Source organism: Taeniopygia guttata, chromosome 31 (genome assembly GCF_048771995.1).
Source record: "Taeniopygia guttata chromosome 31, bTaeGut7.mat, whole genome shotgun sequence".
In the NCBI taxonomy this organism is placed as follows: Eukaryota; Metazoa; Chordata; class Aves; order Passeriformes; family Estrildidae; genus Taeniopygia; species Taeniopygia guttata.
Genome location: NC_133056.1, coordinates 1,845,199 through 1,868,205, shown reverse-complemented (window position 1 = coordinate 1,868,205; position 23,007 = coordinate 1,845,199). Strand labels below are relative to the sequence as shown.

The following is a 23,007-nucleotide window of genomic DNA, read 5'->3' as shown; positions in this document are numbered from 1 at the left end:
TCCCAGCCGTGCCAGGATCCATCCCCAGCCGTGCCAGGATCCATCCCAGCCGTGCCAGATCCATCCCAGCCGTGCCAGGATCCATCCCCAGCCGTGCCAGGATCAGTGCCCAGCCGTGCCAGGATCCATCCCCAGCCGTGCCAGGATCAGTGCCCAGCCGTGCCAGGATCCATCCCAGCCGTGCCAGAGCCATCCCCAGCCGTGCCAGATCCATCCCCAGCCGTGCCAGATCCATCCCCAGCCGTGCCAGGATCCATCCCCAGCCGTGCCAGGAGCGGTGCCCGCGCTGCCCGGGGCAGTTTGGGGGTGGGGAGGGTTTGGGGGCGCATTTCCAACTGCCAGGATGCGGAACTGGAACCATCAACTGCCAGAACGACCAGTGGAGCCTCTGCAGGTGAGTGGGGAAGGGGCACCCGGGGGGTTTGGGGGGTCCGGGGTGTCCTTTTGGGGTATTTTCCCTTTTTGGGGACACCCCAGGGGTTGTTCTGGAGTTTGGGGCAGCTGGGGTGGGATGGGCACTGCCAGGGCACCCACATCTCCTGCCGTGGATGGGTGGGAGCGGCTTCTCCCCACATCCCCAGCACCCATGGGTGCTGCCCAGCCCCACAGCGCTGCACAGACACCCCGGGGGGTTCTCCCAGTCCCCCTCCCAGTTTGGGAATCCCGAAAATCCCTCTGGGACCCCCCTGGACAGAGCCCCCAGAGACACTGGCTGTGATCTCTGCCCATGGAAAAGAGTTTTCAATCCTACAGGATTAATTACAACCTCTGAGTGTTTGATATAATTAATAATTAAGTGTGACACGGGTGCAAAATTAAAATTTTAGGATTTTAGATTAAGGATCCAAAGGGGACAAGATGGAGAAATTGGGTGTGTTTTGTCCTTTTTCTTCTCCTTCTTCACACCCTCCATGTTTCACTGTAGTGTTGGCATTTTTCTGTTGGTTTAACATAAATTATAGATATTAACACGTTACTGTAAATCCAGCACAGGAAATTTCTGGTATTTAATATTTCTAACATCCCACTGAGGAGTGTTACATTGGCACGTTATTGTAAATACAGCACATGTAATTTCTGGTATTTAATGTTTGTAACATCCCACTGAGGGGTGTTACAATTTAAAATAAATTTACAATTTATATTGTAAATCCAGCACAGGTAGTTTGTGGTGTTTAATGTTTGTAACATCCCACTGAGGGATGTTACAATTTAAAATAAATTTACAATTTATATTGTAAATCCAGCACAGGTAGTTTCTGGTATTTAATGTTTGTAACATCCCACTGAGGGCAGAGCCCCACACAGGACAAACCTGTGGCAGAGCAGCAAAACTCGTTATAAATAAAAATAAACAACCTTAAAAACCAACACAAAAAAATCACAATTTCTTCTTTAGCAATGGGGCAGAAAGACAGAGAATTTCTACAACCTCAAAATCATCAAAAACCCAAAATTCCAACAATTGAGGAGCAACAACAAAGCTGAGTGTGCTCATCCCTGTGTCCTTCCAGGTGCTCCAGGAGCTTGGACTGAGCCAGATGTTCCCTGCCCAGATGTTTCCTCAGCAGGAACCTTCTGCAGGGGGATCCCAGATGTTCCCTGCCCAGATGTTTCCTCAGCAGGAACCTCCCTCAGGAGCCCCCGGGGTGAGTACAGATTTTGGGAATGGGATGACAGATTTTGGGATGGGAATTCCCAAAGGGAAGAGAAGCTCCTCCTGTGTGTCCCTGAGCGGGATTCATTTCTCTGCCGGTTTCTGCATCCCCGTTTTACCCCAAAATTGACTTTTCTCCTCCGCTCCATCGGTTTGACAACAGCTGTGGAGGTGAACGTGAACAAAGAGAGCAGGAAGCTGATTTCTGGTGGTGTTTTTTAATTTTAAAAACATTTTAATCACAGAAATACGTGTCCTGAGCACAAGAAATGAGCTCAGAGTAGAAACAGATTTAAGCAGATTCTGAAATTGGTTCTCCATAACAAATAGAACAGGAAGCTGATTTCTGATGGTATTTTTTAATTTCATTTTAATCACGGGAATATGTATCCTAAGCACAAACAATGAGCTCAGAGTAAAAACAGATTTAAGCAGATTCTGAAATTGGTTCTCCATGAGCAAATAGAACAGGAAGCTGATTTCTGATTATATTGTTTAATTTCATTTTAATCACAGAAATACAAGAACAAGCAATGAGCTCAGAGTAGAAACAGATTTCAATTGTTTAATCAGATTCTGAAATTGGTTCTCCATGAACAAACAGAACAGGGAGTTGATCCCTGATGATATTGTTTAATTTCATTTTAATCACAGAAATACAAGCACAGGCAATGAGCTCAAAGTAAAAACAGATTTCAATTGTTTAATCAGATTCTGAAATTGGTTCTCCATGAGCAAATAAAACAGGGAGTTGATCCCTGATGGTGTTTTTTAATTTTAAAAACATTTTAATCACAGGAATACGTGTCCTAAGCACAAGCAATGAGCTCAGAGTAAAAACAGATTTAAGCAGATTCTGAAATTGGTTCTCAATGAACAAATAAAATAGGAAGCTGATTTCTGATGATATTGTTTAATTTCATTTTAATCACAGAAATACAAAAACAAACAATGAGCTCAAAGTAGAAACAGATTTACATTTTTAATCAGATTCTGAAATTGGTTCTCAATGAACAAACAGAACAGGGAGCTGATCCCTGATGGTGTTTTTGGATTTTAAAAAATTTTAATCACAGGAATATGTGTCCTAAGCACAAGCAATGAGCTCAGAGTAGAAACAAATTTAAGCAGATTCTGAAATTGGTTCTCCATGAGCAAATAAAACAGGGAGTTGATCCCTGATGGTGTTTTTTAATTTTAAAAACATTTTAATCACAGAAATATGTGTCCTAAGCACAAGCAATGAGCTCAGAGTAGAAACAGATTTAAGCAGATTCTGAAATTGGTTTTCCATGAACAAATAAAACAGGAAGCTGATTTCTGATGGTGTTTTTTAATTTCATTTTAATCACAGGAATACAAGCACAAACAATGAGCTCAGAGTAGAAACAGATTTCAATTGTTTAATGAGATTCTGAAATTGGTTCTCCATAACAAACAGAACAGGAAGCTGATTTCTGGTGTTTTTTAATTTTAAAAACATTTTAATCACAGAAATATGTGTCCTAAGCACAAGCAATGAGCTCAGAGTAAAAACAGATTTAATCACATTCTGAAATTGGTTCTCCATGAACAAATAGAACAGGAAGCTGATCCCTGATGATATTGTTTAATTTCATTTTAATCACAGAAATACAAGCACAAGCAATGAGCTCAAAGTAGAAACAGATTTAATCAGATTCTGAAATTGGTTCTCTATAACAAACAGAACAGGAAGCTGATTTTAATTTTAATTTTAAATTAAATTCAGAGTAGAAACAGATTTAATCAAATTAAATTCAGAGTAGAAACAGATTTAATCAGATTCTGAAATTGGTTCTCCATGAACCAAATCCCAAATTCTTGTTGGGATCAGAAGAGGCACCTCAGGTTTGAATTCCTGCCCTCCCCTTAGCAGGATAAAGCACAGAAGGAACATTAAATCCCTACTCCAAACCGTGAAAATTCATTTTTTTTTCCCAAATACCTGCATTTTAATTAATTCTGTTTTCTTTTCTCCATTCGATTTAATTTAATCATGTGTTCCAAAGCTATTTATCCCAATAAATAAGTTAAAAAGTTAAAATAATGGAAGGCAACTAATTTTAACAAATTGCCCCTTTGTGTCACCTTATTTGGTGTTAAAATCCAGGGTAAACCAATGTCAGAAATGGAAATTAAAAGAACATTAGATCTCCACTTCAAACCATGAAATTGCATTTTTTTTCCCCAGATACCTGCATTTTATTTAATTCTCTTTTGTTTTCTCCATGCAATTTAATTGAATCATGTGTTCCAAAGCTATTTATCCCAATGTATCCAGTAAATTTAAAAGAATGGAAGGCAACTAATTTTAACATATTGCCCCTTGAGGTAATCTTATTTGGTGTTAAAATCCAGGGTAAACCAATGTCAGAAATGGAAATTAAAAGAACATTGGATCTCCACTCCAAACCATGAAATTGCATTTTTTTTTCCCCAGATACCTGCATTTTATTTAATTCTGTTTTGTTTTCTCCATTCAATTTAATTTAATCATGTGTTCCAATGCTATTTATCCCAATAAATAGGTTAAAAAGTTAAAAGAATGGAAGGCAACTAATTTTAAAGCATTGCCCCTTGATGTAATCTTATTTGGTGTTAAAATCCAGGGTAAACCAATGTCAGAAATGGGAATTAAAAGAACATTGGATCTCCCCTCCAAACCATGAAATGACTTTTTTTTCCCCCAAATACCTGCATATTATTTAATTCTGTTTTCTTTTCTCCATTCAATTTAATTTAATCATGTGTTCCAAAGCTATTTATCCCAATAAATAAGTTAAAAAGTTAAAAGAATGGAAGGCAACTAATTTTAACATATTGCCCCTTTGTGTCACCATGTTTGGTGTTAAAATCCAGGGTAAACCAATGTCAGAAATGGAAATTAAAAGAACATTGGATCTCCACTCCAAACCATGAAATTGCATTTTTTTCCCAGATACCTGCATTTTATTTAATTCTGTTTTGTTTTCTCCATTCATTTTAATTTAATCATGTGTTCCAAAGCTATTTATCCCAATAAATAATTTTAAAAGTTAAAAGAATGGAAGGCAACTAATTTTAACATATTGCCTCTTGATGTCATCTTATTTAGGGCTAAAATCCAGGGTAAACCAATGTCAGAAATGGAAATTAAAAGAACATTAGATCTCCACTCCAAACCATGAAATTGCATTTTTTTTTCCCCAGATACCTGCATTTTATTTAATTCTCTTTTGTTTTCTCCATTCAATTTAATTTAATCATGTGTTCCAATGCTATTTATCCCAATAAATAATTTTAAAAGTTAAAAGAATGGAAGGCAACTAATTTTTAAGCATTTCCCCTTGATGTCATCTCGTTTGGTGTTAAAATCCAGGGTAAACCAATGTCAGAAATGGAAATTAAAAGAACATTGGATCTCCCCTCCAAACCATGAAATGACTTTTTTGTTCCCCAAATACCTGCATATTATTTAATTCTGTTTTGTTTTCTCCATTCAATTTAATTTAATCATGTGTTCCAAAGCTATTTATCCCAATAAATAATTTTAAAAGTTAAAAGAATGGAAGGCAACTAATTTTAAAGCATTTCCCCTTGATGTCATCTTATTTGGGGCTAAAATCCAGGGTAAACCAATGTCAGAAATGGAAATTAAAAGAACATTAGATCTCCACTCCAAACCATGAAATGACTTTTTTTTTCCCCAGATACCTGCATTTTATTTAATTCTGTTTTGTTTTCTCCATTCGATTTAATTTAATCATGTGTTCCAAAGCTATTTATCCCAATAAATGAGTTAAAAAGTTAAAAGAATGGAAGGCAACTAATTTTAACATATTGCCCCTCAATATAATCTCATTTTGGGCTAAAATCCACAGTAAACCAATGTCAGAAATGGAAATTAAAAGAACGGAAGGCAACTAATTTTAACATATTTCCTCTCAATGTCATCTTGTTTGGGGCTAAAATCCAGGGTAAACCATTGTCAGAAATGGAAATTAAAAGAATGGAAGGCAACTAATTTGAGCGTAGTACCCCTTGATTTGGGATTCTCCAAAATTCCTCTAACCCCCAATTCTCCGCTCATCTCGCAGGCGTCGCGAGGGGCGAAGGAGCGGCGAAAACGGCCCCGGAGCGACGCGGACGGGTCGGAAATCCTCGAGGATGTGTCCGGGACAGAAATCCTCGGGGACACGTCCAGGACAGAAATCCTCGGGGACGTGTCCGGGACAGAAATCCTCGGGGACGTGTCCGGGGTGGAAATCCCCAGGGATGTGTCCGGGACAGAAATCCTCGGGGACGTGTCCGGGGTGGAAATCCTCGGGGACACGTCCGGGGTGGAAATCCTCGGGGACGTGTCCGGGAGCGGGACGGGACCGAGCGGGACGGGGCCGTTCCCAAACCCGCCTGTCCACGTCCCCCTGGCCAAACTCTGGGAGATGGAAGAGGAGCTGATCTGCGCCGATGAGGTGGACGCCGAGTTCGAGTGCGGCGAGCCGGTGGCGCCCGCGGTGACGCTGGCGGTGCCACCGGTGATGCCATCAGTGATTCCATCAGCGGTGCCACCATCGATGTCACCAATGGCGCCACCAGTGATGCCATCATCGATGTCATCAGTGGCACCATCAGCGATGCCATCAGCAAGGCCACCATCAATGCCACCATCGATGCCACCATCAATGCCACCATCAATGCCACCAATGATGCCACCATCAATTCCACCATCGATGCCACCATCGATGCCACCAATGGCACCACCATCAGTGCCACCATCAATGCCACCAATGATGCCACCATCAGTGCCACCATCAATGCCACCATCAATGCCACCATCAATGCCATCATCAATGCCACCACCGATGCCACCATCAATGCCACCAATGGCACCACCATCAATGCCACCATCAATGCCACCATCGATGCCACCACCGATGCCACCATCAATGCCACCATCGATGCCACCAGTGATGCCACCAATGGCACCACCATCAATGCCACCATCAATGCCACCAATGATGCCACCATCGATGCCACCATCAGTACCACCATCAATGCCACCATCAGTGCCACCATCGATGCCACCATCAATGCCACCAATGATGCCACCATCAATGCCACCACCAATGCCACCAGCAATGCCACCAGCAGTGCCACCATCGGTGCCACCAGCAGCGTCCCAGCCCCCCGCCCAGGGCCCGGGGGACAGCGGGTGGCACCGTGCTGCCGCGGGGCTGCGGGCGGCGCTGAGGGACGGCAGCGCCCGGTGGCACCAACGGGATTTCGCCGCCGCCGCCGCAAAGTTCTCCACGGCCCTGGAGGTAACGGGGCAACGGGGGGTGACACCACAGGGGTGGGAGTGGAATTGTAGATAAGCACCAAGGTGGCATGGCTGGGGTCAGGGAGAAATCCTGAGATGGGATTTGGCCCAAATCTGAAAATTTGGATTGTAAATAAGCCATTGAAATGGTAAATAAGCACCAACCTGGCATGGCTGGGGTCAGGGAGAAATCCTGAGATGCGATTTTTGCCCAAAATCTGAAATTTGGAGCTGTAAATAAGCCACAGAAATTGTAAATAAGTCAGTGAAATTGTAAATAAGCACCAATCTGGAACGCCTGGGGTCAGAGAGAAATCCTGAGATGGGATTTTGCCCAAAATCCGAAAATTTGGAGTTGTAAATAAGCACCAATTTGGCATGCGTGGGGTCAGGGAGAAATCCTGAGATGCAGTTTCAGCTGAAATCTGAAAATTTGGAGTTGTAAATAAGCCACTGAAGTTGTAAATAAGTCAGTGAAATTGTAAATAAGCACCAGCCTGGCATGCCTAAAGTCAGAGAGAAATCCTGAGATGAGATTTTGCCCGAAATCTGAAATTTGGAGTTGTAAATAAACCATTGAAATTGTAAATAAGGACCAAGGTGGCATGCCTGGGGTCAGGGAGAAATCCTGAGATGGGATTTTGCCCAAAATCCAAAAATTTGGAGTTGTAAATAAGGCACAGAAGTTGTAAATAAGTCAGTGAAATTGTAAATAAGCACCAGCCTGGCATGGCTGGGGTCAGGGAGAAATCCTGAGATGGGATTTGGCCCAAAATCTGAAATTTGGAGTTGTAAATAAGCCACAGAAATATTAAATAAGACACAGAAGTTGTAAATAAGTCAGTGAAATTGTAAATAACCACCAATTTGGCATGCTTAGGGTCAGAAAGAAATCCTGAGATGAGATTTCGGCTGAAATCTGAAAATTTGGAGTTGTAAATAAGGACCAATCTGGAATGCCTGGGGTCAGAGAGAAATCCTGAGATGAGATTTTGCCCAAAATCTGAAATTTGGAGTTGTAAATAAACCATTGAAATTGTAAATAAGGACCAAGCTGGCATGTCTGGGGTCAGAGAGAAATCCTGAGATGAGATTTTGCCCAAAATCTGAAAATTGGGAGTTATAAATAAGCCACAGAAGGGGGGAAAATGTTGGGCTGAGCCAAAGAATTCCAGGTAATTTTGTACTTTTCTCCAAGTTTTTAACTGTATTAATGTGTGGAGGAAATTGAAGTCCCATAGAGTGAAAAAAAATGTTCCTGTGTTTAATTTTAACTCAATCAGCAACAAATGGCCTCAATAATTGGGGAGTTTTCACTCTGCCTCAGCTAATTCTCCACTCTCATTCCAACACCTTCAGCCAGGCACTCCAAACTCTGAGAAAGGGATTTTTTTTAGCACTGTTCTGCCATATTTCATTCAAATTGTCAAATATTGGGGTTTTCTGGTTCACCAGCAAATATCCTATTCCTTTTTTTTTTCCCTACAATGCTGACATAATTTTTTAAGTAATAAAATACAGCAATCAGTGAATAAAATGATAAAGTTCCACCCCTTTTAAGTGTTTTTTTTGCCCTCTGTATTCTGAAATGAGCTGTGGTAGGAACAGCACCATGGGGTGCTTAAAAATAAAGGAGGATTTGTCTCCTCCTGAGAGGGAAGGCTGGAGAATGGAGATACCAGGAAAATGGATAAAGGAATTAATTCCTGGGATTGCAGACAGAGTTGTAGGGCTGGAGGTCCTCAGCAGCCTCTAAATCCAGCTCTTAGAAACCAAAAAAAAACCCAAAACATCCCTGAAAAACCACTCTGTCCTCTGCGCTGGTTTTTGTAAAAAAACCGTTTTTTGATTTTAGTTAAAACCAGTGCTTGTTAGATCTCAGTTTTCTCCACTGATTAGTCCCAAAATGTGCTCCCACCCAGCGAATGGTGCATCCTCATATTTGGAATTTATGGTTTTGTTTCACGTGCAGCTTTGCAGCAAAGGTTTCGCTGCCGAGGATCCCTCGAGATCCTCTCGGGATGAGATTTCCAGGCTCAGCAGCTGGATCCAGCCAAAGCTCGTGGTCTGCTACTTAAAGCTGGGGCAGCCTGGCCTGGCTCTGCTTCACTCCCACAGGTAGGAGGAAAACACGGGGGGGGTTCGCTGCTCACACCCAAAATTAACGTGAAACAAGGGGGAAAAATTCTGTGCAGGGAGATCCAGTCTAACAGTGATAAAAAAATCGAGAGGACGCAGCTCAGCACGTGGAAATGAGGGTTTGGATGGGGTTAATCACATCTGGCACACAGGGCAGGCGTTGCCTTGTGCAGAGGGAATTTCAAAATATTTCAGGTTCACCTTTTGGCGCATTTCAGGCACACAGGGGGATGGGCCGGGCGCCTGCTGCTCCTTTTTGGGCTTTTTGGGCTTCTGCTGCAGCATTTTCTGCTTAGGATACCCACATGCCAAAGGAAAAACAGAATATTACCCCTGGAGCATTTTTTCCTAGAGCAACACACAAAACCCCCTAAGGAAATTGCATTTAGGATATAAAACCGCGTTGAAACGAACCTTTAAGGAATATTTTTAGCAATCACAGCTAAAAATTTTCATTGATCACAGCTGGAGAGAGGGAGAGGGAAGCAGAGGCAGAGCTCAAATGACATTTGAGATGTGGCAATATATTATATATATATATTTGGGATATAGAGCAGAAGTGCACGTGGCATCCGCTGTAGTCACAGCTTCATTTTTAGGGGATTTAGGGATGTAAGGAACCCCAACCTAACCTTGTCCATGCTTATTCTCTCCCCAAGGTGCATCGCCCAGAACCCGTCTCACTTCTGCAACCACCTGCGCCAGGCTGCGTGCTTCCGGCGCCTGCGCAGGTACCCCGAGGCTGCCAGGTACTGCTGCTGCTCGGGCTCCCCTGCACCCCTTCCCTGCAGCCCCCAGCCTGGCACACCCTCCAGGACCAGCCTGTGCCCAAATCCGTGCCATATCAGCAATAATTCAGTGTGGTACGAGTGCAAAATTAAAATTTTAGGATTTTAGACAAGGGGTGCAAAGGGGACAAGATGGAGGAAATTGGGTGTGTCTTGTCCTTTTTCTCCTTCTTCATGCCCTCCATGTTTCACTGTGGTGTTGGCATTTTTCTGTTGGTTCAGGCTGGGGACACACTGTTCAATGTAGGTGACAGATATTGGCACGTTATTGTAAATCCAGCACAGGTAGTTTGTGGTGTTTAATGTTTGTAACACCCCACTGAGGGGTGTTACAATTTAAAATAAATTTACAATTCATATTGTAAATATAGCACAGGTAGTTTGTGGTATTTAATGTTTGTAACATCCCACTGAGGGGTGTTACAATTTAAAATAAATTTGCAATTTATATTGTAAATATAGCACAGGTAGTTTGTGGTATTTAATGTTTGTAACATCCCACTGAGGGATGTTACAATTTAAAATAAATTTACAATTCATATTGTAAATATAGCACAGGTAGTTTGTGGTATTTAATGTTTGTAACATCCCACTGAGGGGTGTAACATTGGCAGGTTATTGTAAATACAGCACAGGTAGTTTGTGGTTGATACAATCTCGGAATCATCAATATCACAGATTCCAACACAGGGAGTTCGAAATGTGTTTGCTGATGCTGGTCTAAAAGTTGTCTGTAACGTGAATAATCCCAATTATGGCCCCAAAATGACATCCAGGGCTATTTGCTGGAAGGAATTTCAGGGAGTTCGAAATGTATTTGATGCTGCTTGTCTAAAAGTTGTCTGTAATGTGAATAATCCCAATTGTGGCCCCAAAATGACATCCAGGGGTATTTCCAACACAGGGAGTTCAGGGTGTGGCAGTCCAGAGCTTCCCTCTGGCTGCCCTGGGACCCTGGCAGGGGTCAGGAACCCCCCTGGACAGAACCCCCAGAGACACTGGCTGTGATCTCTGCCCATGGAAAAGAGTTTTCAATCTCACAGGATCAATTACAAGCTCTGAGTGTTTGATATAAGTAATAATTAAGTGTGGCACGGGTGCGAAAGTAAAATTTTAGGATTCTAGATGAGGGGTCCAAAGGGGACAAGATGGAGGAAATTGGGTGTGTCTTGTCCTTTTTCTCCTTCTTCATGCCCTCCATGTTTCACTGTGGTGTTGGCATTTTTCTGTTGGTTCAGGCTGGGGACACACTGTCCAACGTAGGTGACAGATATTGGCACGTTATTGTAAATCCAGCACAGGTAGTTTGTGGTATTTAATGTTTGTAACATCCCACTGAGGGATGTTACAATTTAAAATAAATTTACAATTTATATTGTAAATATATCACACGTAGTTTGTGGTGTTTAATGTTTGTAACATCCCACTGAGGGATGTTACAATTTAAAATAAATTTACAATTTATATTGTAAATATAGCACACGTGGTATTTAATGTTTGTAACATCCCACTGAGGGGTGTTACATCGGCACGTTATTGTAAATATAGCACATGTAGTTTGTGGTAGATACAATCTCAGAATCATCAATACCACAGATTCCAACACAGGGAGTTCGAAATGTGTTTACTGATGCTGGTCTAAAAGTTGTCTGTAATGTGAATAATCCCAATTGTGGCCCCAAAATGACATCCAGGGCTATTTCCTGGCAGGGAGTTTAAAATGTGTTCACTGATGCTGGTCTAAAAGTTGTCTGTAACTTGAATAATCCCAATTGTGGCCCCAAAATGACACCCAGGGCTATTTCCAACACAGGGAGTTCCCAATGTGTTGTCTAAAAGTCGGACAAGGATTGATGTCGCTGTCGAGGCAGGATGGGAATGAGGAGACTCTGATTCAGAAGTCTGAGAGAGTAAAACTCTGATTTATTCAAAATACACCACTCTTTTATACAGAGCTTGGTGAGGACCAACTGATGTGAAAACCACTCACAGCACTGGTGCACAGTGATAGAATTTAACTATAAACAGTGCGAACAACACGAGAAATAAAGAATTATTTGCTTTATTCTCCAACTCGTTCCCGGGTTTCTGCCTGGCTGGAAACTCCCAGTTTGTGTTTTTGGCTGGGAGCCACAGACTGGGGGTTCTGTGGGACCTTTTTGGGGGGATCTGATGGATCCAGACCCGCTCCAGTGTCGGCTCTGTCCGCAGGAGCGCCATGGTGGCGCATTTTCTGTACGTGCTGAGCGACGCCGCGCGGCCGCGCACCAGCGACCTGCTCCAGCTCTACTGGCAGGTAAGGGCGTGTCCCCGGGGAGGAAACTCACCTGGGGCTGGGAGGGACCCCGGGCGGGGCTGGGGTCAGCTCCTGGATGATAGAAATTAAAATTTGTCCGGCTAAATTAATATAAAAAAATAAAATATTTATTTTGCAATCCGATTCCATCTAGCCAGCCACAAGGAAAGAACAGAGCTGAGCCCGGGGATCGGCCCTGGGCGTGCAACAAGAGGTTTTTGTTAGAAATGAAAATTTGTCTGGCCAAATTAATATAAAAAAATAAAATATTTATTTGTAATCAAATTCTAATCTAGCCAGCCACAAGGAAAGAACAGAGCCCTGGGTGTGCAACAAGAATTCAGCCTCAGCAGAGGTTTTCCTCTATGCCCACACACCTCCATCCTTTTTATAAGGGGTTTTTATATGGAAAATTCGGTTTTTATAGGGAAAATTCCACCTGAGGCCAAGATTTCAGCAATCAGTCCTTTCTTCCATTCAGAGTCCATAATTAATAAGATTTTCTTGTGATGAGGAAGAACAATTTAATGTCAGGAGTTGGTGAATCCCTCGATGGAATTTACTGAACGCTGCATTCGAATGGATCTGCCCGAGGATTTCCATGAGATTGTTATAAATGAAAATTTGTCTGGCCAAATTAATATGTAAAAATAAAATATTTATTTTGCAATCCAATTCTATCTAGCCAGCCACAAGGAAAGAACAGAGCCGAGCCTGGGGATCAGCCCTGGGTGTGCAACAAGAATTCAGCCCCAGCAGAGGTTTTTGTTAGAAATGAAAATTTGTCCGGCCAAATTAATATAAAAAAATAAAATATTTATTTGTAATCCAATTCCATCTAGCCAGCCACAAGGAAAGAACAGAGCCCTGGGTGTGCAACAAGAATTCAGCCTCAGCAGAGGTTTTCCCCTATGCCCACACACCTCCATCCTTTTTATAAGGGGTTTTTATATGGAAAATTCGGTTTTCATAGGGAAAATTCTGCCTGAGGCCAAGATTTCAGCAATCAGTCCTTTCTTCTATTCAGAGTCCATAATTAATAAGATTTTCTTGTGATGAGGAAGAACAATTTAATGTCAGGAGTTGTTGAATCCCTTGATGGAATTTACTGAACGCTGCATTCGAATGGATCTGCCCGAGGATTTCCATGAGATTGTTATAAATGAAAATTTGTCCAGACAAATTAATATAAAAAAATAAAATATTTATTTTGCAATCCAATTCCATCTAGCCAGCCACAAGGAAAGAACAGAGCCCTGGGTGTGCAACAAGAATTCAGCCTCAGCACAATCCGTTTGGTTAGCTGGGTTTATAATGAAGAATACACAAAGTGATAAATAGATTTTAGGACCATGAGACAATTTTGGGCCTCATCTGTTCTGAAACCAACTGAGGACGAGGAATGGGAGTTCTGCCAAGAGTTCGTTTGTCAGATTTGCATTGAAAATTTAGGTCAGAATGAGGAAAAAACTTCATTTATTTCCTCATTTTGGGAGCCCTCCCCATGAAAGGGACCACCCACCCATTTCAAGGGACAAATTACGCATGTTTAATTGCTTTTGGAGTGATTAGCATACGAAGCGGGGAATGGGATGTACCAAAATGATGAATATATATTTGTATTTTGTGTATTCAATACTTGTATGATAAAAGGACTCTGTAATCTCCTGGAAGCTGCGGTGTGGATTTGGAAGCGACCCCACACACAATAAACACAATAAACACAAACTTTCTAACTTTAAACTGTTAGAGAGTTTTTGTCCCTCACAGCTGGGTATCGATACCAGATCAATATCCATATTTTTCTAATAAATCCCGTCCCCAATATCCAACCCAAACCTCCCCTGACACAACAACTCTGGGTGTGGCTGACGAAGGAATATTTTCCTAAATCTTCCTGATGTGACTTTCGGAGAGCGCAGAATCGCTTTTTTCCCTCCATCTTAAAAAGTTTCTCTTGTTTCTGTCCCCTCCTTGATGGTGGAGGTTCGTGGAGGATCCTTCCAAACCACCTAGTTGTTTTGTTTGGGTTTTTTTTCTTTTTTAACTAACCCTACCCAAACGAAATGTAGAATTTATCATTTCTCTGCCCTTTTTTAGGCTATGATTCAAGAAGCCGTCCGCGAAGAATCCTCTTTTGCTGTTCTGTACACGCCTTTTGAGAAGGAGAACAGGGCTGAGAAGATGAAGGAGGCCAAGAAAACCTTTGCTGAGAAGAACCCTGGTTACGTGCAGCACATATTCACAGGTAACAGCTCCCCTGAGCGCTGTGGGCTGTGTTTGTGCAGCTGAATTCAAGAGTTGGACACCTGAGCAGAATATCCTTTATTTCAATCATCAGCAAAGTTTAAGTTGTTGATGAAAAGGCTGCAGAGCCCTGAGACTCAAAGCCCAGATGTGCTGGTTTTGTTGTCTGTGTTTTGGTAAAGTTTCCGGAGAACGTTTCACTCCTTCTTAAAGACTTCTCGTGTTTTCTCTGGAATAAAAAAAGTGATTTCTCTTACGGCTGACAAGAAACACGACGGCAGCGAGAACGGTTTTCCTTTCCCTGTGCAGATCCGCATGGAATTCACCTGCTGCCGGAGAAGGCGGAATCCCATCCTGGCCAGCAGTACCTACTGACTCTGGGCTTCAGAGACAAAGAATTCGGAAAAGCCGTGGAGAAGTTTGTGACTCAGAACCTGCCGGTCCTCCCAGGTGTGCCACGTTCCTCAAGAACCAGCCTGGCTCTGGGCGACCCCGACAGTCCTTGCTAAAAAAGGGGGTGAGGGGTGTCTCAGGACCCACATTTCCATCGGTGCCGGCGGCCCTGACGGCCCCACAGCTCTTCCCACCCCCCGAGTCCTCCTGCGGCTCCCCCAGAGAAAACGGGACGAATAAACACGAAAATTCACTCCCTAGGCCGGAAAATCCCGTTCAGCCCCGGCACGGGGGGAGAAGCGGAAACGTTCTGGCAGAACGCCGGGAAAAGGATCATGGCAGCCGTGGCTTTTGTGGGGAGCTCCAGGATAAAGGTGAGGATCCGGTTCAGTTTCTGGCGTGGGCTTTTCTGGGGGTGATTCCTGCTGCATCTGCTGCTGCCGTGTGCAGGAATGCGCCGTGAATTGCACTGGGAACGGCGCTGGGGTGGTTCAGACTCTTTTGGGAAGGAGTTCTGAATGACTTAACAGTGACCACAGTTTTAAATCCCTCTGAGTGCAATTTCCTCCCATCTTTATTACCCGTGATGTTGTACCCCCACTGCACAGGCACCAACGCAGCTTCACTCTTATTTCTCACCCACAGCACACCCTGAGCTACCTCGGGGTCAATCGCTGCTTCTTGAAGCGTTTTTATTCACAACTGAGATCTGGATCCTTGTGGGGTGAGGGTGGTACAGAATTTCTGAGTGACACAGAGCACGATTTATGTCTGCAGCGAGGATTGAGCTGCCCCACTCAGACTAGACCCCTGATAAGCGGCCTTGGAGGGGTCTGGGAGTAATCTAAATTAAAAACAGCCAAACTTCAGCTGCAGACTCCAAACCTTGCAGCTTACTTGGAGAGGAAAAAGTTGTACCTTCATGGGGTTTAACAGAACAAACATTTCTTTCTGCTGCCATCTCCCTCCTTTGCAATCCAGCTTCTCGTTCTGCTCAGGCTGGTTTGGACCAAACCAGCTCAGCGCTAAACCCGAGTTTATCAAACCACGGCAACAATTCAGAGAAGTCAGTTCTGCCCCTTTTGTTTTGCAGTCACACGGTTCACAAAATCACTTACACGCACAAATGATGGGAAAGCCGGACCGTGCTTCGCGTTCATGGCTGGCTGGTGGCCGCAGAGCAGCCCTGCAGGCTTCAGTTCCTCCAGGGTCTGGTTTTCAGACCAGGGATTGGCCTGTCTGCACCCAAACCACGAGCTGACCCCTGCACATGTTCCTCAGCCTCTCCCCTGGAACTGGAAAAGCCGCCCAGGAAAGTCGGGTGATGTTCAATGGAGGGGCTGATGGAGCTGAGGTCTGGTTGTGGTGTCAGGGCATGGGTTGGACTTGATGGTCTTGGAGGTGTCTTAAACCCTCATTATTCTGTGATTCTGGGACTCTGTGAAAAGTTAGGGCATGGGTTGGACTTGGATGATCTCAGAGGTCTCTTCCAGCCTCATGATTCTGTGATTCTGTGATTCTGGGACTCTGGGATTCTGTGATTCTGTGAAATTAGGGCATGGGTTGGACTTGATGATCTTGGAGGTCTCTTCCAACCTTGTTATTCTGTGATTCTGGGACTCTGTGATTCTGCGATTCTGTGATTCTGTGATTCTGTGATTCTGTGATTCTCTGATTTTGTGACTCTGTGATTCTGCAATTCTGTGATTCTGGGATTCTGGGATTCTGTGAAAAGTCAGGGCATGGGTTGAACTTGATGATCTTGGAGGTCTCTTCCAGCCTCGTTATTCTGTGATTCTGTAAAATACTGGAATTGTCTTCCTAGGGTAGAATGACCATCCCTGGATATGTTTAAAAAAGGACTGGACTGGGCACTTGGTGCTATGGTCTGGTTGAGGTATGAGGGCGTGGGTTGGACTGGATGATCTCGGAGGTTTCTTCCAACCTCATTATTCTGGGATTCTGTGATTCTGGGACTCTGGGATTCTGGGACTCTGGGATTCTGTGATTCTGTGAAAAGTTAGGGCGTAGGTTGGACTTGATGATCTTGGAGGTCTCTTCCAACCTCGTGATTCTGTGATTCTGTGATTCTCCGATTATGCAATTCTGTGATTCTGGAACTCTGTGATTCTGTGATTCTGTGATTCTGTGAATCTGTGATTCTGCAATTCTGTGAAAAGTCAGGGCATAGGCTGGACTTGGATGATCTCAGAGGTCTCTTCCAGCCTCATGATTCCGTGATTCTCTGATTCTGTGATTCTCTGATTCTGTGATTCTGTGAAAAGCCAATTCCAAAGGAGAAAACTCTTTAACTCCTTGTGTTCATTATCTGCTGCCTCCCCTCCCCATCCATGGCACCGTCTGTATTTTCCTGCTCCTCCCGGCGAGTTCGTGGCACAAAATTCTTCTCGTTTGCCTCTCTGAGGCCTGAGCCGGCAGCAGGGAGGGGCTGAGAGGGGCTGAGAGCGGGAGCGGCACGGACACACGGACACACGGACACACGGACACACGGACACACGGACACACGGACACAGGGACACACGGACACACGGACACACGGACACAGGGACACACGGACACACGGACACACGGACACACGGACACATGGACACGCGGACACGCGGACACACAGACACACGGACACATGGACACACAAACACATGTGTCACACGGACACACGGATGAGAAGCCCGCAGGCACACGGACACACGGCTCAGAGCGTTCCTGTGCTCTCCTCTCACCCCCTCTCCTCTCCCGGCCCACAGGACGCGCGTGGCCCCTGTGCCCGCGCCATCGAGCAGCTCCGCGGGGCCACCCTGCTCTGCCACCTGCAGAACGGGCAGGAACGCGCCCAGGTGGTGGCCCAGGTGATGGCCCAGGTGATGGCCCAGGTGATGGCCGAGCTGGCCACCCTTCCCCACCTGCAGAGAGGATCTCAGGAGGACGACAGGCTGGTAGGTTTTCATTTCCAACACTTGTTTTGGCTTCTTCAGGCTGAGGGACGGTTCGGTTCTGTTCTTCCACCCGGGTGGGAAATGGATCTGTAGAGAATAAGTTTGAGAGAAGGTTTACACAGGGAAAAAATAGAATAAAAGCTTTTAAAACATCTCTCACTTACCCCTTGCTGGGTCAGAAAAGAGATTAATCCAACACACGCTGTGCTCTGAAGGCCTTTGTAATGTGGGGATAGAAAAGTTCTCAAATCCTCCCTCAGTGCTTTGATGGAGCAGGAGCTGATCACCTGCAAGGATGACTGACACAACCACCAGGACTCACCTGAAAATCCCTTCTCGGCCTCCAAAACCTCCCCAAATCAGTCTGGAAAAAATGATTGCAATGATTTTCAGCTCTTGCTGCCTTGATATCTCTGAGCTGCAGCAAAACAGCCTGAAGAAGGACAGGAGGAAAGGAGGGAAAACTTCATTTTCTGTCCTGGGAACCACCACCAGTGGGAAATCAGCCTGAATCGGTGTATGGCTGAGAGGGACAGGAGGAAAATGTTGATTTTCTGTCCTGGGAACCACCACCAGTGGGAAATCAGTGTATGGCTGAGAAGGACAGGAGGAAAGGAGGGAAAATGTTGATTTTCTGTCCTGGGAACCACCACCAGTGGGAAATCAGCCTGAATCGGTGTATGGCTGAGAAGGACAGGAGGAAAGGAGGAAAATGTTGATTTTCTGTCCTGGGTCCCACCACCACCCGCTCCCTGTCTCAGAACAGCTCTCTGCCTGCTCCTGCTCGCTTGTCAGACTCGCAGAGGTGCCCCAAGTTGGTGAAGGATTCCTGGGGCTGTTGAGAGAAGAGCAGGGGGGACATCTCCTCCTTGCCCTCAGTGCACAGAGGGTGTCACCCCTCCTCCTCCTCCTCAGGGACACCTTTGGGTGAGCCTCGAGCACACCCCAGGACTGCTGACACCTCTGGTGCTGGTCCAGCTTAATTCCTCGTCATGAAATGCTTGTGAAGAGACTCCAAAAAACTTCTGTTTGCGCTCCCTTTAACTTAACCCCACATTTTGGAAGGGAATTTTTTAGAGTGCAGCAATAGGGCAGGTCTCAAGTACCAGTTTTCCCCATTTTGTTCCTAAACTGATGCCCTGGATCCAACCCCCACCTCTCTGTCTCTGAATTAAGAGTATCTGAAGTATTTCCCAGGGGTTGGGAAGGGTGCAGAGGGCCAGGACTGCCCTGGCAGGGGCTGTGGGAAGGCAAGTTAGATCCACAAGACCCAATTTAGATCCACAAGACCCAATTTAGATCCACGAGACCCAATTTAGATCCACAAGACCCAATTTAGATCCACAAGACCCAATTTAGATCCACAATATTTTAGATCCACTAGACCCAATTTAGATCCACAGTATTTTAGATCCACAAGACCCAATTTAAATCCACAAGACCCAATTTAAATCCACAAGACCCAATTTAGATCCACAGTATTTTAGATCCACAAGACCCAATTTAGATCCACAAGACCGAATTTAGATCCACAAGACCCAATTTAGATCCACAAGACCCAATTTAGATCCACCAGACCCAATTTAGATCCACCAGACCCAATTTAGATCCACCAGACCCAAGTTAGATCCACCAGACCCAATTTAGATCCACAAGACCCAATTTAGATCCACAAGACCCAGTTTAGATCCACCAGACCCAATTTAGTTCCACAAGACCCAATTTAGTTCCACAAGTATTTTAGATCCACCAGAACGCAGCGCAAGGACAGAAGCAAAGACGAGTTGGCCGCGCTCGCTGCGTGCACGATGAGGCCCAAAACCACCGGGGTGCCAAAGGATTTGAACTGGGGTTGGATTTGTGTGTTCAGAGAGGGGATTTCTCTGGGAGTTCCACACTGATTGATCCTATCTCGGCCGCCCCAGCTGCAGTCGCTGACGGAAGATGCCGTGGACATCATGGCAGGAGGAACTGGAGAACGAGTGTGGACCAAAATCCAGAAGGTAACAGCCTGCAGTGAAGGGCAGCGAAGGGCAGCGAAGGGCAGCAGAGCAGCTCCTCCTGGGGCGGGTGTCCTGGTTCAGGGCGAATTTGGGGAAAGAACCCCCAAAGGGCTCCTTTAGGAAAGCAAATTTAATTGGCCTCTCCCCCTAACTAGTTTGGGAAAGAGATGTCTTTGGAGAAAAGTGGGAAAAACCTGTTTATTAAATTAAATACCATTTACTACAACTGCCATGTGAACAAACACAGTGCAGGAGCAGGAATGTGGAGGAGGGAGCGCAGTTCTTGAAACAAACTCGGCGCTTCTTCCCCCTGCCCTTCACTCCTGGGCCAAGTCTTAACGATGTAAAACTTATTATTCAACATAAATAAATAAAAATTGGGGATAAAGGCATCGCACAGTCAAAAACATCCCTCACCGACCCAAAACATCTCCTTCACTGACCCAAAAACATCCTTCACTGACCCAAAAACATCCCCCTCACCGACCCAAAAACATCCCTCACTGACCCAAAAACATCCTTCACTGACACAAAAACATCCCCTTCACTGACCCAAAAACATCCTTTACTGACCCAAAAACATCTCCAATCACTGACCCAAAAACATCCTTCACTGACCCAAAAACATCCTTCACTGACCCAAAAACATCCTTCAGTGACTCAAAAACATCCTTCACTGACCCAAAAACATCCTTCAGTGACTCAAAAACATCCTTCACTGACCCAAAAACATCCTTTACTGACCCAAAAACATCTCCAATCACCGACCCAAAAACATCCTTCACTGACCCAAAAACATCCTTCACTGACCCAAAAACATCCTTCAGTGACTCAAAAACATCCTTCACTGACCCAAAAACATCTCCCTCTTAATTTTTTAATTTAAAAGTTGTTAATTTAAAAATTTAAATTTTAAATCCCACTGAGGGGTGTTACAATTTAAAATAAATTTACAATTCATATTGTAAATATAGCACAGGTAGTTTGTGGTATTTAATGTTACATTGGCATGTTATTTTAAATATGGCACAGGTAGTTTCTGGTATATAATATTATAGTGGCACGTTATTGTAAATACAGCACAGGTAGTTTTTGGTATTTAATGTTTGTAACATCCCACTGAGGGGTGTTACAATTTAAAATAAATTTACAATTTATATTGTAAATATAGCACAGGTAGTTTTTGGTATATAATGTTACATTGGCACGTTATTGTAAATATAGCACACTAAATTTCTGATATTTAATGTTTATAACATCCCACTGAGGGCAGACCTGTGGCAGGTCAGACAAAACATTCTCCAAACAGAAATGGAGAAACCAAAATAACGCCAAAGTCGGGCGCCGCTGCGTGTTTTTTATTAGGATTATCATTTTTTATAAAGTTTTTTATGGAAGCGAATGAATTTTCTTGTGACGCCGCTTCTTTCTAATTGCAGGTGGCGCTAATTGAGGAGTACCTGAGGGGGGGAGAGGAGCGCCAGGTGAGGGCCTCACCTGTGGGAATGGAGAACATCAGTTGGGCTCCGAGGCCCCAGAAGCTCCTGAGGCTGCAAAACACGAACGTGCTCATCCCCAACCCACGGAGTTTGGTCACCAGGCCAAAAAAACCACGCGTGGTTTTTGCAAAAAGCTGATTTTGTAGGGATTTTGTAGCTGTTGATATTAATTTGACAGATGTTAATCTTATTTTGCATTGTATTAACTTCAAATTGAGTTAATTTAAATTAATATTGTAGCCCACTGCGTTTAGCTGTATAAATTTAACTTGTGCTAGTTTAAATGTAAGTGGTATTAAGTAGTATTTATTTGCATTAAGTTGTATGAATTTAAATTCAGATTGCATTCGTTTGTATTTACTTGTAGCAATTTTAGGTTGAATTTAAACTTATATTGTATTAAACTGTATTTAAGTGTATAAATTGAAGTTGTATCAGTTTAAACTTAAGTGATATTAAATAATATTTACTTGCATTAACTTTAAGTTGCATGAATTTAAATTCAGATTGTATTAATTTGTATTTAGTTGTATTAAAGAATGTATGAATTTCAGCTTGTATTAAAATATATTTGGTTGTATAAATATATTTGGTTGTATAAAATATATTTGGTTATATAGAATATACTTGGTTGTATAAAATATATTTGGTTGTATAAATTTAAGTTGTATTACTTTAAATGCTATTGAACAATATTTACTTGCATTAACATTAGGTTGTATGAATTTAAATTCTATAAAATCTTATTTAATTGCATAGAACTAAGATGTACCAGTTTAAATTTAAATAATGTTAAATAGTATTTAGTTGTGTTAAGTTATATGAAGTAAGGCTTACATTGCATTAAATTAGATTTACTTATATTCATTTCAAGTTGTATGAATTTAAATTTAAAATTATTTAATGTTGTAGAGCTGTAGATCCCTCTAAGCTGTATTTGTTCACACGTCAGTTGTAGTAAATGGTATTTAACGGTAAAAAATGTGAGTTGTGGAAATTTCAATTTACATTTTATTCAGTTGTGTTGAATTTTACCGCTCTGTATTTGATATAACACCGCCAGCAGCACCGGTCGGCTGTTCTGGGCATGTCCTGTGGCCAAGCTCTGTCCTCCTGGTCATCCTGCTGGTCATCCTGGTGGTCATCCTGGTGGTCATCCTGCTGGTCATCCTTTTGTCCATCCTGCTGGCCATCCTGGTGGTCATCCTGCTGGTCATCCTGCTGGTCATCCTGGTGGTCATTCTGCTGGTTATCATGCTGGCTTCCTGCTGGTCATCCTGCGGGACATCCCTCTGGTCATCCTACTGGTCATCCTGCTGGCCGTCCTTCTGGTCATCCTTCTGTCCATCCTGCTGGTCATCCTGGTGGTCATCCTGGGGGTCATCCTGGTGGTCATCCTGGTGGTCATCCTGGGGGTCATCCTGGTGGTCATCCTGCTGGTCATCCTGCTGGTCATCCCTCTGGTCATCCTGGTGGTCATCCTATTGGCTTCCTGCTGGCCGTCCTGCTGGTCATCCTGCTGGTCATCCTGGTGGTCATCCTGCTGGTCATCCTGGTGGCCGTCCTGGTGGTCATCCTTCTGTCCATCCTTCTGGTCATCCTGCTGCCTTCCTGCTGGTGTGCCCAGCAGTGCCCAGGTGTGCCCCAGGTGTGCCCAGGTGTGCCCAGCAGTGCCCCAGGTATGCCCAGCAGTGCCCAGGTGTGCCCAGGT

General features: G+C 43.9%; 1 protein-coding gene across 1 annotated transcript; it reads left to right on the top strand.

Moving 5' to 3' along the window:
• On the top strand, positions 1 to 22,278 carry SPATA16 (spermatogenesis associated 16). The gene is made up of 13 exons (XM_072920212.1): positions 1 to 394; positions 1,515 to 1,649; positions 5,755 to 6,163; positions 6,800 to 6,978; positions 8,950 to 9,095; positions 9,776 to 9,865; positions 12,116 to 12,200; positions 14,301 to 14,448; positions 14,757 to 14,897; positions 15,102 to 15,214; positions 17,606 to 17,794; positions 19,720 to 19,797; positions 21,237 to 22,278. The coding sequence occupies exons 1-13, from the start codon at positions 344 to 346 to the stop codon at positions 21,432 to 21,434; spliced, it is 1,962 nt and encodes a 653-aa protein (XP_072776313.1). The 5' UTR covers positions 1 to 343; the 3' UTR covers positions 21,435 to 22,278.
• The last annotated feature ends 729 nt before the right edge of the window (positions 22,279 to 23,007 follow it).